Below are 20,077 nucleotides of genomic sequence, written 5' to 3'. Positions count from 1 at the left end.
CACTTTCTCATTGCCATCTTCCTCATTACCACCGTAATTGCCACTAGTCTGTTCCATCATCCCCTCTCGTGGTTCCATAGGCAGTGTTTCACAATCAGGGCAGGGGGGCAGTATCCGTCTTTGTTGGATACTCCTTCATAAAGGTAAGAGAGGTTCGTTCTGCTGTATCACAGCCATCAGGGGAATTAAGCCTTTGGAGGAACCCAATTTATCCTCTGGGTACGATACGAGCCAACTATTATCTATCCAAGTGCAGACGAATTTCCGCTGGCACTGGGTATTCTGACACTCGATTTTGTAGCCTTTCAGGGGGGTGGTCCTCAGACCACTTCAACGATGTGGTCCGCATTTGGTTTTGATGGTCAAAGGTGGCAGTGAAATCCGGTTCATTAATAGAAATGGCTGCGCATTTAATATTTTTCCTGCTGCCAAGCCGCACTGATCCTGTAGGCTCGACAACGACACCTCCCAGAGCTTTTATGGCATCGATCCCCAGAAGTAAGTCAAACCCCAGCGGTTTACCATGCACCACCGACCCATCGATTCTGGTAGACACACCTTCATCAGTGGATACAGAGGCCGCTCCAACACCGCAGCACGCATGGGATATTCCACCAATCGTTTCAACATTCACGTTTGTTTTTTTCCAAGACCGGCATTGGTCTGTATGTAAAATCGCCCTAGAGCATCCTGTATCAATAAGCACCAAACATTGCGTACCGTCAACATGGATGCCTGTCACCGGGAGCGTCATGTTCGCATTTTGGTGGGGAAGGAGAGTAGCGCTTATGAATCCTCCCCTTGCTTGTTTCCCAAGCAGTTCTGAGCTCAGTGTCCACTTTCACTCCACTGGTAACACTGTTCCGTGTTTTCAACAGTCCTTCACGCGATGGCCTTTAACATTGCATTTAAAACAGGTCACACTAACAGGAATATTCCTGGCCCTGTTGTTTTTGGGTGAGTGTGTGGCCGCAACCACGTCCTGATTTTGTTCCCCAGTCTTCCTCAAAATTCTCGCTCTTGATATTAGCTCCCCCATGGTCAGGGCTTTTATGTTCGATCCCTGTTAAATAGCAATTGAGATAACATCAGGGAACCCAGTGACAAAAGTCCATTTCTTGAGTCTCTCTAGGCCATCTCCTGTGAACCCGGCCAATCCAAGTAGCTGCCTGATTTTGTTGGTGTAAACATCCACATGTTCGCCAGCCCATCTGACCATAGTTATTTTTCTGTATGCTGAAAACGGGTCATCGGTAAATGCCTCTTTTAATTGGGCCTCAATCTGGTCTATCTTCTTTTGATCGTCCTCCTCCATTTCCATGTAGAGGGCCAGTGCATCATCTTTCAGATATAAAGGTAGAAGACTTGCTATATCATCCACCTGCTGAAGTTGTGCGACAAGTCTCACTTTTTTCAGCCACGCTACAACATCTCCCTCACCAGAGAACGGCTTGATGATATCACTGCATATCCGCACCTTCGGCATAGTTGAGCCGAAATAGCATGTAGCAAAATGTAGTAGGCAAAAAGCAGGAACAAAGATAGGAAATAGTCAGTTTCGCCCTGCACCACCCACCTCTAGAAGAGAGGGATTTCTTGCCTGTAATGACTGTAGAGAAAGAAGGAGACAGAAGAAAACTTGATTCTCGCAGATTCATGGTTTGTCACAAAGAACAATCCAACCGCTAGAACCACCTGCACAATCTGCAAAACACCACCTGACTGCTTCCCAGCATCCTGCCTTTATATATTTGAATAATTGCGCGAGAGCATGCACGATTCTGCTAGAATTGCATGGGGTCAAAGCCAATAAAAACGCATGGACGCCATCTTGAAACTCTCTTCCACTCGACCCGCAACACAACAACAGACATATCCGAGGTAAGCTCTTTATTTCCCCCATTTTGGTCATTGCTAATTCCACTGCAGATTTAACCACAAGATCCAATATTTGATTGTGATTTTACCATAAGAACCAATATTTGATTGTGATTTTGTTACAAGAACCAATATTTGAATGTGACTTAGTCAACAGAACCAATACTTGAATGTGATTTAACCATAAAAACAAATATTTGAATATGATTTTTTTCACAAGAACCAATATTTGAATGCGATTTAACCATAAGAACCAATATTTGAATGCGATTTAACCATAAGAACCAATATTTGAATGTGATTCAACCATAAGAACCAATGTTTGAATGTGATTTAACCATAAGAACCCATATTTGAATGTGATTTTTTTCACAAGAACCAATATTTGAATGTGATTTAACCATAAGAACAAATATGTGAATGTGATTTAAGCATAAGAACAAATATGTGAATGTGATTTAACCATAAGAACCAATATTTGAATGTGATTTAACCATAAAAACAAATATTTGAATGTGATTTTTTTCACAAGAACCAATATTTGAATGAGATTTAACCATAAGAACCAATATTTGAATGCGATTTAACCATAAGAACCAATATTTGAATGTGATTTAACCATAAGAACCAATATTTGAATGTGATTTTTTTCACAAGAACCAATATTTGAATGTGATTTAACCATAAGAACAAATATTTGAATGTTATTTTGTCAAAACAACCTATATTTGAATGTGATTTAACCATTAGAATAAATATTTTAATGTGATTTTGTTACGAAGTCCAATATTTGAAGTTTGTTTGTTCACAAGAACTATTATTTAAATGTAATTTAGCAAAAAGAACCAATATTTTAATATGATTTAACCATAAGAAACAATATTTGAATGTGATTTAACCATGAGAAACAATATTTGAATGTGATTTAACCATAAGAAACAATATTTGAATGTGATTTAACCATAAGAACCAATATTTGAATGTGATTTAACCATAAGAAACAATATTTGAATGTGATTTAACCATGAGAAACAATATTTGAATGTGATTTAACCATAAGAAACAATATTTGAATGTGATTTAACCATAAGAAACAATATTTGAATGTGATTTAACCATAAGAAACAATATTTGAATGTGATTTAACCATGAGAAACAATATTTGAATGTGATTTAACCATAAGAAACAATATTTGAATGTGATTTAACCATAAGAACCAATATTTGAATGTGATTTAACCATAAGAAACAATATTTGAATGTGATTTAACCATGAGAAACAATATTTGAATGTGATTTAACCATAAGAAACAATATTTGAATGTGATTTAACCATAAGAACCAATATTTGAATGTGATTTAACCATAAGAAACAATATTTGAATGTGATTTAACCATGAGAAACAATATTTGAATGTGATTTAACCATAAGAACTAATATTTCAATTTCATTTTGTCACAAGAACCAAAATTTGAATGCGTTTTTGTCTCTAGAACCAATATTTGTATGTGATTTTGTCAGAACAACCTATATTTGAATGTGATTTAATCATTAGAATAAATATTTGAATGTGATTTAACCATAGGAACCAGTATTTTAATGTGATTAAATTATAAGGACCAATATTAGAATGTGATTCACCCATAAGAACCAATGTTTGAATGTTGTTTTGCCATAAAAAAACAATGTTTTAATGTGATTTTGCTATGAAAATTAATTTTTGAATATTATTCTGCCATAAGAACCAATATTTGAATGTGATTTTTTCATAAAAATGTTTGAATGTTATTTATATATAAGAACTGTATTTGAATGTGGTTGTGCTATAAGAACTAGTAATTGAGTGTGATTTGTCCATAAAAAACGATATTTCAATGCTATTTGGCCACAAGAACCAACATTTGAATGTTACTTGGCCACAAGAACCAACATTTGAATGTTACTTGGCCATAAGAACCAACATTTGAATGTTACTTGGCCACAAGAACCAACATTTGAATGTTACTTGGCCATAAGAACCAACATTTGAATGTTACTTGGCCATAAGAACCAACATTTGAATGTTACTTGGCCATAAGAACCAACATTTGAATGTTACTTGGCCATAAGAACCAATATTTTGATGTGATTTTGCCATACGAAGTAATACTTGAATGTTATTTGACCATAAGAACCAATCTTTGAATGTGATTTGGCTACAAGAGCCAATGTTTAAATGTAATTTTGTCACAGAGACCAATATTTTTAATATAATTTGGTTACAATAACCAATATTTGATTTTGATTTCGCCACAAGAACTAATATTTTAATGTGATTTGTCCATTAGAACCAATGTTTGAATGTGATTTTGTCATAAAAACGAATGTTTGAGTATAATTTGGCCGCAATCTATATATCTATAAAAGTGAAATTATGTATCTGTGTGTGTACATTTCCATACCAAAATAGTCTATCAAGTTTCAGTTTACAGATTCGAGATGTGACATAAGGGGTATTGAGATTCAGGAAAATCTTTTTAATTGGTTTTCGTCCAGAAATTTGGCTGTCAACGATTTGACCTTTGATAACTTTACCAAACTCCTCTGCCAAATTTGGGACTAAACACTTGAAATTTTAGATGTAGGTTACTTGGACATGGATCAGACTTTTTAATTCGATTTGAGCTCTAAACAATAAATGTTAAGATGTCAAAATTGGGGTCAAAGTTTTTAAAAAAATTGAACTCTGCAGTCTCTAATTAGTTAGCCAATTTTTGGTTTAAACATTTGAAATTTTATATAAAGTGTATTCAGACATAGGGCAAGCTTTTTAATTGGTTTTTGTCCGAAAATTTGGTTGCGAAGGGGTCAAAGTTCAAAAGATTTGACCTTTGCATCCCTGACAAACTATTGAGCCAATTTTGGGTCTAAACATTTTAAATTTTACATAAAGGGTGTTCAGACATGTAGCAAGCTTTTTAATCCGTTTTGGGGCGAAAATTTGGCTGCTAAGAGGTCAAAGTTGAAAGAGTTGACCTTTGCAGACTCTACCAAACTCTCTCGCCAATTTTGAGTCTAAACACTTGAAATTTTAGATGTAGGTTACCTGGACATGTCAAACTTTTTAATATATATATGCATATGCACATAAAGTTATGAACAGTACATAGGGCTCAAGCAAAGCCGGGCTGAACTGCTAGTATTAAATGTTTTAGCTATGATATTAAATGTTTGAATATGATTTAGCTATAATAACAGATGTTTTAATGTGATTTGGCCATAAGAATCAAAGCTTGAATATTTGGCCATAATATACAATGTTTGAACGTGATTTGGCCATAAGAACCCATATTTGAATGTGATTTGGCTATATGAACCAATGTTTGGATGTTATTTGGCTATAAGAACTAATGTTTGACTATAATTTGACTACAAGAACCAATGTTTGAATGTGATCTGCCCAATATATATAATGTTTGAATGTGATTTGGCCATTAAAGGCAGTGTTTAAATGTGATTTGATAATAATATAAAATGTTTGAATATCATTTTGCTATAATTTTTTTAGTGTGAATTAGCCATTAATCTAGTGTTTGAATATGATTAGCTAAATTATAGATCGTATGAGATATAATCTCACTTTAGACAAATATACGCCTAGAATAAATATACGTTTTTTTTGTTTTTTTTTTACATAGGAGTCACCACTTATCAAGGCCTGGAGGCCACTCAAGGATAACAGTTATAGAGTGTACAGTAGTCAATGTGATAATATTGTAGTAATTATTTGTAATGGAAATTTGGTAAATTGGATTACTTAAGGGATGGTTCATCAAGAATGTTGGACTTGAAGACAATCAAGTTGTAGTCAGCTGGAAAGCAGACAAAGGGGAGAGAGTTCCACAGGCGTGCAGTTCTAAGAAAGAAGCTTTGTTCATGGAATCTACATTTTGATTTAGGCACAGATAAAGAGTGAGGAAAATTATTGACAGTGGTTTCAGCCAGATGGATCTACCGGTCTGTTGTGACACCTGTAGCTTTGTAAAACTCAGAGTGCTTACTAGCATTGAGGAAGGTTGAGCAAAGATCTACCATTATGAAAATCAAAATGCTCCGCTGGATGTCTGGAATTACACTTCCTGACCATGTCTGCAATGAGGACGACTGAACATGCACAGATGAGGGATTAGTGACTCAGATGGTTCAGACCTGTTGTCAGGACCAATGATGACACGTTTGCAAATTTTCTTGGTAATGATCTGCCATGATGATATCTGTAAAAACCAGCCTTTACTTGCATAAAGCCTTGGATCGCGTCAAGTACAGACAAAAATACATCATTGCAACTCCACCATAACCTGGGGATTAATACATAAGAGTCTTCTTCGTTTTAGTTTTTGACTAATCTATACATCTATAAAGTTGACTTTTTTTCATGCATTTTAAAGGCCTAGTTTTTCTATTTAAAAATTATTAAAACAAACTTTTTAATATACTCAGTTATGGATATGCAAGCAACTACATGAAGGTCAACTAATTTGCATATTTCTTTGAAAACCAACCATTAATTAATTCATTTTTTATGGTTTCTTATTAGATGATTCGTTTCATTTTACTATTACAATTCTATTTATGCATAGTTTCTACATTGTGTATTATTGCATAGAATTTAGGATTAAAACATTCTAACACAATATATATATATATATATATATATATATATATATATATATACATATAGGGGTCAAACAGGGGGATGAAAATATTCTAACACAATATATATATATATATATATATATATATATATATATATATATATATATATTAGTGGCCTGGCAAGGCAACAGGGGAAACAATACTATAATAACACATTGCAATTTTCTTACAGTTTTTTTTAATCTGGTGTTTAAATTTGAAAGACATTTTTCAAAATGAATTAAAAGACCAACTGTCACTTCCATCACTAATGAAACACAATACTCTATGGAAAATGGAAAATTCAAAGTTATAAACCCGAAAGCACCATAGAGAACATTTGAAGTTTGAATTTTTAAAATTTAGTCTTGTATAGAATTGGGCAGAATACATGGTATGTCTTTCTTGTCCTGCACTATGATGAATTCTGATGTCTCTCCCTATATCATTTTTGCATATTTGTAGTTACTCAATTAAGAAAGTTAAGGGTCGCCTATGTACATGTACTAACATTCATGCACACAAACATACATGTTCCATTTCATTTATTTAGATTTTTTCAATGTTTTTTAACTCAAGAATGAAAATTATGTACACAGTGAGTATGCTAAGAATGATCTTCAATTAAATGAAAATGTAAAGAACACATAAAATGCATCCGATTTGTCAATTCTTGATTCTCATTTGATTGTCCTGTGTCCTTTGATAATTTAATTGATCAAATATTCTCGAGATCACAATAAAAATGCAGAAATATTAGAGGTTCTCTGAATAGAAAAAATGCTTAAGATAAATGAACAACATAAATCAAAGCACTTGAGGTGCAAATAATGTCAATTCTTTTCAAACATTTCACTTTGATAAACGGCATATCAGATGAGAATTGAAAATTGAATTTAATTCATCAATAAGCAACAATTTTTATTTAATCAAAGTTGTTTAGATCTACTGCAATAATCATCATTTTCTTTTGTTTTAATAATTGTTTTCTTTTATTTTAATAATTGTTTCTTTTGTATAATAATGTTTTTATGCAAAAAATAACTATTTAAAAGGACGAAACAAGTAAAATGTAATGAAAGTTATTAATTTCCAATTTCCTAAATTCTAAATGTTTTTTTCTATTTTTCCAGTTTGGCCCACAATTGGTTATGTTAACAACAAGTCTCAGTGACAACAAATCGGTAGGCCAGTAATGATCTGTTCATACGAGATAGAATAATCATGTTTCATGTAAACTTGTATTACTAAAAATTTTGAATTAGTCAAGTGGTATTTGCTTTTGAAGGCAATTGGTTAAAAACAATCAATCAAAAGTAAACTATTACGAACATGAACATAAATGAATCATAAGAATGCCTGATAATCTAAGACAAAATCTTTTCCATATTGTATGAAGCATTCTTAAAATTATGCCATAGAAATGTTGAAAACTATTTACTTGATTAACTGAAATTTTATCAACAGAGCTTCAAATACATACATCAAATTTGGAAAAATTGGAAGTTAAATCCCATCCAAATTTCAACCTTGACCAAACTTGTCATATGTTAAGGTCATATAAGATGCAGGTCTTCATTGGCTATAATATTGGTTAAGTAGTACATCTCTAGGATGATCAGAACCAAACTTATAACTAAACATATCATTTTCACCATTTCTCTGACATTGATCTTTATATTCCCAAATTAAATCATTCTAAGTTTGACGATGATGATTTTGATTAGGTTTGATAAAATTGGTCAAGCAATGGAAACATAAACAAACTTGATTGAAAACATAACCTCTGCTTTGACAGAGGTAATGATGGAAAATTGGTAAAGTTTTCCACAGGAAGCTGAACAGAACATATCATTTCTAGTGTTTATGTTGAGTACATTTTGCTGTGTCACTAACATTGACATCTTAGCTAAGGCGCGGATGGCCAGCATGTATGCCATCTTGATGACCATACGTAAGCTGGATGGATGATGGACGAATCCCTAAAGACCTTTTGTTTGAGGAACTTGCCTCTGTCTAGGTCTACCGGCCGACCGGTCCTCCGCTGCAAGTATGTCTGCAAGCATGACCTGAGGGCCAGCAATTTCAGCTCTTCGAAGCTTGAAATTGTTGCCTCAGACCATGAGGGCTGGCAGACCATCATCCAGCGTGTGGCTGAGATATCTGAGAGAAGGAGAATCATATGTTGGTGGGAGAAGTGGGCTGTAGAAAGGAGAGGACAGATCCAGCTTCCACCCATGCCCAAGCAGAGAGACAGAAAAGCTACATCTGCAGCAACTGTGGCAAGCCCTGTGGCTCCCACATTGGCCTGCACAACCACACCACAAGCTGCACCCGCCCCCCAACTGAATCAGGACACGGAATTTCATGATCTCTCGAGATTGATGGAGCCACCAATATTTTGATGCCTCATCATATGCAGTGTTCAATAGTGAATGCATGTTGACTTTATTGTCCAAACATAAATGCTTACCCATGTGAACCAAATGTAGCACAAACTCTGGCACTGACAACTCAGACTGCATGTGCCATGAAGTCAATCAATGTCATATTTTGGGCGATTTGGCACTAAATGTTGTCGAGTGTGCCATTGTATCTGAACTTTGTGCATGCGGTCTTCTTGGTGTCCTTTACGAAATCCCTGAATACAGTTTTGATACATTTGATTTGTTTTATCAGCTGCACCCCCACACATAATAGTTCATAGAGTTCAAATCAGAAGTTATGGAAGTTTTCAGACGAACACTTCTGGATTTTCTGGAAGTATGACATGGAGCTGAGTCTTGCTGGCACATGTATATCCATCCTGGAGCCATCCTCTCTACTAAAAGCTTGACAACAGTGAATATATCAACTCAGTATAGCTGTAGCCACAACGTTTACTCTTCGATGTCCAAAATGAAAATGCTTAAACTAGTTTCTGCACAACTTGTTTTGCGCATGTATCCACCTGAAAAAAAAAAAATGATATTTTGAACCAATCAGAAGATTGTCTGCATTTATTTGAAATTGACTATTTAGATCCACCTTGATCCTATATTTTAAGGGCAGAATTTTCCGTTAATAAACAGTTGAGACCAAAAAATCAGACAGTGCTAACATTAATATTATATGTCACCCATTTCTTGCTACAATTCTCAACTCACTTAATTACACACTGTAATATGTGAATGTGTTTGTGAATTTATGCTTCTGGACTTGTTATTTGTTCCTATTTACAATGCCTCCCCACGGGACAGAGTTAGACACCAGGGTCGTTTTTTAATGTGGAGAAAAGGAACAAAAATAAAAATTGTCTCAATCGTGAAGTATTTCTCCTCCACTGACAGAGAACAAGAAATTGAAGTGTAGATCTGAAGAACAGATACTACACTTTGATCTTTACTCGAAGGCCTTCTCTTAGTCTCTCATATTTAAGTAAAAACCTAAAAACAATTTTCATTAAAAATGTTTCTTTGAAACCGGCTCTCTTTAAAATCTCCTTCCAGATTGGAATCCCTTAAAAAGTAACCTTAAAATAGCTATTTGAATCATGTCTGAGACTCTTATAGAAAATTTGAGGCCACATAATATGAGATTCATTTGAAATATACTAAAAAATCATTGCAGTTTAAGAGGAATTGGTTTTTGTGATGTGCAGAGCTTCATGCAGCTTTTCACTGGCTGCTTGTTCAGCACATGGTGCAACTAGTCTTGAGAAAAATCAGGCCATTAACCATGGTTTTCAATCAAATAGTTTTCGAGCAAAGATTTTGATATTTGATCCATCTGAGACTACTTAAGGGGCTTGTATTGGTGTTAGTCATTTTGTTTAATGTGTTTTATGAAAGAGTATGGAAATAATAATTTTCCTCAAGTATTAAACTCAACAAATCATTTTACATTGTATAACTAAAAGCTGCATATATTCTGAAGTAAATAATTATTATTGTGTTAAATCAGGCAGATGAAATACAATGTTTATATCAATAGCATCCTTTCAAAAACTGATCATTAACTGTTTCATCTTTATTGAGAATTCTGAAAATATACTTGCCTGCAGGAGTGATTTTTTTTTCTTGTTTTTTTTTTCTCTTGTATTTTGATCGATTTTATTTTTTCCTGAATTATAAGAAAAGGAGCAATTTTGAAATGCCATTTTTTCATTTTATTATCTTCCATTGTTGATTTTTTTTTCACAGTTCGCTGTTACTGCAAAAGGCTTCAGTCATCTGATTCACTTGTTAACCTGCTTAGCTGGTGGGAAAATATTCTTCATTGTGGAGGTAAGAAAAGTGTATTTTTCATAAGAATATTAATAATCTGTTTGTTTCCATTAGGGTTGTGATGATTAATCAGAAATCGGAAAAATTAGAACATTTCGGTGTATCAGAATCAGAAAAATCTTAGCCTAATTTTTGATTCCAAAATGATTCTTGAAAAAAATCTTAAACTTAATTTTCCATTGATAAAATGCTGAATATTATTGTTTTTAAGCGATCAGTAAAATTAAAATCTAATAACATAGAAATACAATGTAAATAAATCTTACTTGTGTTAAAAAATAAATAAAAAACAAACAAGAAAAAATAAAAATTTGACTTCTGTCAGGGATGTTGCTAAAAAGTCTGAAAAAACTCTTAGTTTTTCAATGAATTAGTAGACTCAAAGATATTCTCAATTCTATTCAAAACATGATTTGGCTTTGATTTGATTTTTAGTCTTCTGTTGGGTTAGTAGTGTTTACTTGTTGTAAAAACAAGTTGTGTATATATCTAATAAGTGATGGGACCATAAAAAAGAATAATAAAATGATTTTTAATATTATTGAAACCGTTTTGGCAGTTAAATTCGTGCTTCTTCCTAACAGATACAATAGTTTGATTTATTTGCTGCAAAAATATGGCATGGAACAAGGCCATCAAAAGTGTGGGAAACATTGGTCGTCTTTATTTGACACTATCTATCTTACTCTTAGCTAAATTCATTTCAGTCACCATCAAACCACATTTACTTTAGAGCCATCCGATTTAAAATATTACCAATATGTTGAAAATGTAATTATATATATCTATATATCTATAAAATGTAATTCTATATATCTATAAAATGTAATTATATCTATATATCTATAAAATGCAATTCTATATATCTATATATCTATAAAATGTAATTCTATATATCTATATAATGTAATTCTATATATCTATATATCTATAAAATGTAATTATATATATCTATATATCTATAAAATGTAATTCTATATATCTATAAAATGTAATTATATCTATATATCTATAAAACTGAAATTGTCTGTCTCTTTGTCTGCCTGTGTACATTTCCCTACACAATAACTCTGTCAATTTTCAGTATACAGACTCGAAATTTGATATACAGGATAGTAAGATTTGGGAAAATCTTTGTAATCGGTTTTCGGCCAGAAATTTGGCTGTTAATTTTTACTAGGTCAGTATCGTTTTGAAGCTCGACCGTCCAGACAACGAATACCGAAAAGGGGCTGTTAAGTTCAACGATTTGACCTTTGAGAACTCTGCCAAACTCCTCCGCTAATTTTGGGTCTAAATACTTGAAATTTTAGATATAGGTTCATTGGGCATGGATAATAACTTGATTTGAGCCCAAAACAAATGTTAAGGGGTCATAATAGGGGTCAAAGTTTTTTAAAAATTGACCTCTGCCGTCTCTACAAAATTACTCAGATAATTTCGGGTCTAAACATTTGAAATTTTACATAAAGGGCATTCAGAGATAGGGCAAGCTTTTTAATCGGTTTGGGTAAAAAATTTGAGCTACAAATATATAAATCTATGTATGTATGTTTGCATGTCTGCCTACAACTTTCGACAGAGGCGACGGATTTTTACTAGGTTAGTATCGTTTTGAAGCTCGACCCTCCAGACAACGAATACCGAAAAATTGGCTCAAAACATTAATTTCTTCACCCTCAATTGGACACTTTTCTACAGGAAGGGGTCGCTTTTTTCGCCGATATTTTCGAAAGTCATCCCCTTTTTTCGATTGTCTAGCCTTAATTTAAACTTGCATCACTTCCGGTTTGGTGGTGGTCGTAACAGATAAGACGTCACGTTTTTTTCCCATTCTTTTCCTCCTTCGCAGTACGGGTTTGAGCCTGCCTTCTTACTACCACTTTTTTTTTTTTGCTAAACACACACCTCCAAACACCCGGGCAACGATGCTAGTATATATATTGTGATACATTTATTAAAATGTATAATTTATTATTTTATTGATTTTTTTAGCTGAAAGGAGATATATTTTCAGTATATTTTATTTACTGCATCATTTTTTCGCCAAAAAGCTCCATTCTTGTCTGATCGTTCACATTTTGTAAACAAAACAGGAAAAAAGGGGAGGTGGAGGCCTGCGAGCAAGAGGAGAAGGGAGAGACAGAGATACTGTGAACGAAGGGTGGAAGAGGAAAGAGAAAAGAAAGCTCATGGACGAGAAAGAGAGGAGAGAGAAAAGATAGAGAGAGATAAACTGCATAGAGAACGAGAGAGAGAGAGAGAGAGAAAAGTGAAGAGAGATAAACTGCATAGAGAACGAGAGAGAGAGACCATATATATATAGAGAAAAGTGGAGAGAGATAAACTGCATAGAGAAAGAGAGAGAGAGACCATATATAGAGAGAGAGGGGACTAAAACAAGTTGTCAACAGTCAGTGGAGCTTCGTGCTTCAAAGCGACAAGACGTAAGTCAGCGAAAGTCGGGGTGGCGAAACCAGCGAAAGGTGATGGCAGCGTGGTAGCAGCGTCGCGGAGGTAAATATCAACGACACAAGCCGATGTTGGCGGCGACGGTAAAGATCTGTTTTGATCAGCGGTCAAAGTTAGAATATCGACTGAAGAAAAGAATGAACCCAGCGAAGGAAGGATCCAAGGAGCAGTGAAATATTTACTATAAATCAAGGGCTTCGATGAGCTTCAGAAACAAATACTTGGAGCAATTAACACACAAGCGTGTAATGAAAAGTAAACAATCCGAAGGACAGAAATATGAAAACTAACCTGCGCGTGCGTAATCAAATATACAAAATTACAGGAAAGAAATATATATAAAAAAGGGACAAAAGAAAGGTCACATTTCAAAGGACATTAAGTGAGTTTTTTCAACCAAAACATTCATTTCTCCAACATCTCTCTCTTACCCTAGAACCTGTATCTAATTGAGCAGACGATATCTTGTTTTATGTGAACATTGACTGTTGATATATTTTTCTCTCGTTAGAATTTGAATCATTAAATCATTTCATTTAGTTAGACATATTTAATTTTCTTTTCTTTTCTTGAATTTTATTTTATTTTTTTTATAAATAAAAGTTTGATAATTTTTCAACGATACGTGATTCCGTTGTCCAGTACATTTCATTTTATTGTTTCCTTCGAGACGGGTATCCCATTCACATTACAACACATTATAAAGGAACCTGGGAAACTATTTTTTTTTATATATTTCGTTACGTCACTCATCTCTACCGTCCCCAGTAGGACTGGGATACGTAGTTACAATATATATATATATAAATATAACAAGGAAATTACATAATTGTCATATTTTACATATTTTATGTTTTTATGTTATTGCTCTGTTTACCACATTGAGCTCTCATACCCGGATTTCCTCCTGGAATTATTCCATTATAACACTATATATATATATGCATATATATATATATATGCATATATATATATGCATATATATATATATATGCATATATATATGCATATATATATATGCATATATATATATATATATATGCATATATATATATACATGCATATATATATATATATGCATATATATATATGCATATATATATGCATATATATATGCATATATATATATATATGCATATATATATGCATATATATATGCATATATATATATATATGCATATATATATACATGCATATATATATATGCATATATATATGCATATATATATATGCATATATATATATGCATATATATATGCATATATATATGCATATATATATATATGCATATATATATATGCATATATATATATGCATATATATATATGCATATATATATATGCATATATATATGCATATATATATATGCATATATATATGCATATATATATATGCATATATATATGCATATATACATGCATATATATATGCATATATATATGCATATATATATACATATGCATATATATATACATATGCATATATATATACATATGCATATATATATATACATATGCATATATATATACATATACATATACATATACATATGCATATATATATACATATGCATATACATATATATACATATGCATATATATATACATATGCATATATATATATATATGCATATATATATATATATATACATATGCATATATATATATATGCATGTATATATATATATGCATATACATATATGCATATATATATGCATAATATATAAAATATATTTTAGTCATCGACATACAGTCCTGTTTCGTTGTGTCACAACTCATCAGTGCCGCTAGACTATCACCTATCCAAAGTCGAGGATCGAACCTAGAACCGTCGTGATGTGTGCATATATATGTATGCATATATATATATGATGATTGCAACGTCTTCTCAGACGAGTGCCACTCCCTCAGACATTTAAAATCCATGAGCCCAAATGTCCAAAGGAGTATCTATATAAATATGATGTTACAGAGTCTTAGCTTTGTACGACAGCTAAGTCTCTCTCTCTGTTCAAAATGTTGAGATCCAGCAACAAGCAAGAGCAAGATAGCCAGCAACAAATTAAACTGCAGACCAGCTTAATGCGGGTACTGGTCTTCCGCTTTATGTTTTTTTTTAAATCAGAGATTTGCTTCTCCTGGAAAGGTTGCCTTCACCACGGCTTATGGGAGCCCTCTCTACCCCAATACACGTATACACCTACAAATATACACAAATATACAAGTATATATATATATATGCATATATATGTGCATATATATGATATATATGTGCATATATATATGCACATATATATATGCATATATATATGCATATATATATATGCATATATATATGCATATATATATATATATGCATATATATATGAATATATATATGCATATATATATGCATATATATATATGCATATATATATGCATCTGCATATATATATAAACGCATATATATATATCAGTATATGTATATATATATGTATATATATCTATATATATCTATATAGGTATATGTATATATATGTATATGTATCTGTATAGGTATATGTATATATATCTGTATAGGTATATGTATATATATGTATATATATCTGTATAGGTAAATGCATATATATGTATATATATCTATATAGGTATATGTATATATATGTATATATATCTATATAGGTATATGTATATATATAAATGTATATATATCTATATAGGTATATGTACATATATGTATATATATATAAATGTATATATATCTATCTATATAGGTATATGTATATACATGTATGTATATAGGTATATAGGTATATGTATATATATATAGGTATATGTATATATATATGTATATATATAGGTATATGTATATATATATAGGTATATGTATTTATATATATATATATAGGTATATATATATATATATATATATATATATTTATATATATAGGTATATATATATATATATATATATATATATTTATATATATAGGTATATGTATATATATATAGGTATATGTATATATATAGGTACATGTATATATGTATAGGTATATGTATATATATATATGTATAGGTATATGTATATATATATTTAGGTATATGTATATATATATATATATATATATATATATATATATAGGTATATGTATATATATATAGGTATATGTATATATATATATATATAGGTATATGTATATATATATATAGGTATAAATAGGTATATATATATATAGGTATAAATAGGTATATGTATATATATATATAGGTATATGTATGTATACATATATATAGGTATATGTATACATATATATAGGTATATGTATGTATATATATATATAGGTGTATGTATATATATGTATATATATCTATATAAGTATATGTATATATATGTATATATATGTATATAGGAATACGTATATATATGTATATATATAGGTATATGTATGTATATATATAGGTATATGTATATATATAGGTATATATATATATATATATATATAGGTATATATATATATATATATATATATAGGTATATGTGTATATATATATATATATATATATATAGGTATATGTGTATATATATATATATATATAGGTATATGTGTATATATATATATATATATAGGTATATGTGTATATATATATATATATAGGTATATGTGTATATATATATATATATAGGTATATGTGTATATATATATATAGGTATATGTGTATATATATATATAGGTATATGTGTATATATATATATATATATATATAGGTATATGTGTATATATATATAGAGGTATATGTGTATATATATATATATATAGGTATATGTGTATATATATAGGTATATGTGTATATATATAGGTATATATATATATATATAGGTATATGTATATATATATAGGTATATATATATATAGGTATGTATATATATATATATAGTATATGTATATATATAGGTATATGTATATATATAAGTATATGTATATATACAGGTATATGTATATATATATATATAGGTATATGTATATATATATATAGGTATATGTATATATATATAGGTATATGTATATATATATAGGTATATGTCTATATATATATATATATATATATAGACATATGCCTATATATATATACATATACCAATATATATATATATATATATATATACCAATATATATATATATATATAAATATACCAATATATATATATATATACATATACCAATATATATATACATATACCTATATATATACATATACCTATATATATATATACATGTACCTATATATATATATATACATATACCTAAATATATATATATACATATACCTAAATATATATATATACATATACCTATATATATATATACATATACCTATATATATATATATATATATATAGGTATATGTATATATATATATATATAGGTATATGTATATATATATAGGTATATGTATATATATATATATAGGTATATGTATATATATATATATAGGTATATGTATATATATATATTTAGGTATATGTATATATATATATTTAGGTATATGTATATATATATATTTAGGTATATGTATATATATATATATAGGTATATGTATATATATATATATAGGTATATGTATATATATAGGTATATGTATATATATATTGGTATATGTATATATATATATTGGTATATTTATATATATATATATATATATATCTATATATATATATTGGTATATGTATATATATATATTGGTATATGTATATATACATATTGGTATATGTATATATACATATTGGTATATGTATATATACATATAGGTATATGTATATATAGGTATATGTATATATATATACAGGTATATGTATATATAGGTATATGTATATATATATACAGGCATAGGTATATATATATATAGGTATATATATATATAGGTATATATATAGGTATATATATATATGTATTTGTATATATATAGATGTATATATATATATATATATGTATATATAGAATTATATGTATATGTATATATATATGTATATATAGAATTATATGTATATGTATATATATATATATATAGATTTATATTTATATGTATATATATGTATATATAGATTTATATATATATATAGATGTATATGTATATATAGATGTATATATATGTATATATATATAGATGTATATGTATATATAGATGTATATGTATATATGTATATATATATGTATATGTATATATATATGTATATATATATGTATATATAAATATATATGTATATATATACATATATATATATATACATATACATATACCTATATATATATATATATATATACATATACCTATATATACATATATTATATATATATATTAATATACCTATATATACATATACCTATACATATATATACATATACCTATTGTTTGGGTCTAGCCAGGACCGCCGACAAGACCCAAACAAACGAATTAACCACCTGCTCTTCATGGATGACCTCAAGCTGTATGCCAGTTCTGATGCTGACTTAAATGAACTCTTACAAGTCGTACATAACTTCTCCAGAGATATTGGCATGAAATTTGGACTGAACAAATGTCCCAAGTGCTCCATCAAATCTGGGAAGAAGATCGAAACTGAAAATATACAGCTTGATGAATATACCACCATCAAGGACCTAGAACGGCAGGAAGGATACAAATACCTTCGCATAGAAGAGAATGATACCATCCAGCATGCCAAGATGAGAAACAAAATTGGAAGTGAGTACATAAGCCGAGTCAAGAAGATATGCAAAACAGAACTCACAGGCAGAAACAAAATAACTGCCATTAACCAACTAGCCATGCCAGTGGTAACATACAGTTTTGGTATTGTCGACTGGCCTCAAAAAGACATAAATAGACTAGACACTAAGACACGTAAAATGCTGACAATGTATAAAGTAATATACAGAAACCAGTGTCTGTCTAGAATGTATCTGCCCAGATGGAAAGGAGGTATGGGGCTCTCGGAGATTGACCATCAACATCGTGCAACTATTGTGAGCACCGGACAATATCTGATGAGCTCTAAAAACCCAACTCTCAAGATGGTACACCAACATCAGGAATCAAGAGCCAGTAGAACAACATCCATCACAAAACTGGCCAAACATTTTGGGAAAGACTGTCTTACAAGTGAGACAGAAACAGAAAAGGTACCTGCGACTGAAATAGCCAGAAAAAGTCGCCAGAAATACACTAAAGCTTTCCATGACAAGAAAGTTGAAGAATGGGCCAACCAACAACGGGCCAAGTATTTTCTGGACGAATATAACCAAGACTATATTGATAAGGAAGGGTCTATAAGCTGGCTAAAGGATGGATCGCTCCACTATGACCAGGAAAAGTTTATAATAGCTGCCCAAGATCAAGGCTTGATGACCAATGCGTTTAAAAAGATGAGTGGTCTCAGCAAAGACAACAAATGCAGGTTCTGCCACAAAGAAGTAGAGAGTGTGAGCCACCTGATTTCTAGCTGTAAGGTTCTGCTAGGGGACGGCTACTATACAATGCGACACAATGAAGTATGCAAATATCTCCACTGGACGATCTGCAATAAGTTAAATATCGAATGCAGCAAGAAGTCATGGGAACATATACCCGAAAGAACAGTCGGAAACAAGTCATATACCATCCACTATGACTATGCAATCCCTACAGCCACGTACCTAGAAAACGGAGCTATAAAACCCGACATTGTAATATGGGACAAGAAGGAGAAGGAAGCAACCTTGGTGGAAGTTAGTGTCCCGAATGATGCTGGGTTAAACAGAGCTGAGAGGGAA

General features: G+C 30.7%; 1 protein-coding gene across 1 annotated transcript in view; it reads left to right on the top strand.

Annotated features, from left to right (window-relative positions):
* Positions 1–20,077, top strand: part of LOC145277824 (protein deacetylase HDAC6-like) — a 140,355-nt gene that overhangs the window by 49,864 nt on the left and 70,414 nt on the right. Inside the window, exons 7-8 of the mRNA XM_080129727.1 lie at positions 7,687–7,737; positions 10,735–10,818. Of these exons, the coding sequence (XP_079985853.1) occupies positions 7,687–7,737; positions 10,735–10,818 (135 nt within the window). The remainder of the gene's footprint in view (positions 1–7,686; positions 7,738–10,734; positions 10,819–20,077) is intronic.

This window comes from Euprymna scolopes, chromosome 6, assembly GCF_053919585.1.
Source record: "Euprymna scolopes isolate OS-2025 chromosome 6, ASM5391958v1, whole genome shotgun sequence".
In the NCBI taxonomy this organism is placed as follows: Eukaryota; Metazoa; Mollusca; class Cephalopoda; order Sepiida; family Sepiolidae; genus Euprymna; species Euprymna scolopes.
Note: the sequence above shows the minus strand (reverse complement) of the source record. Positions and strands in the feature narration are given on the sequence as shown.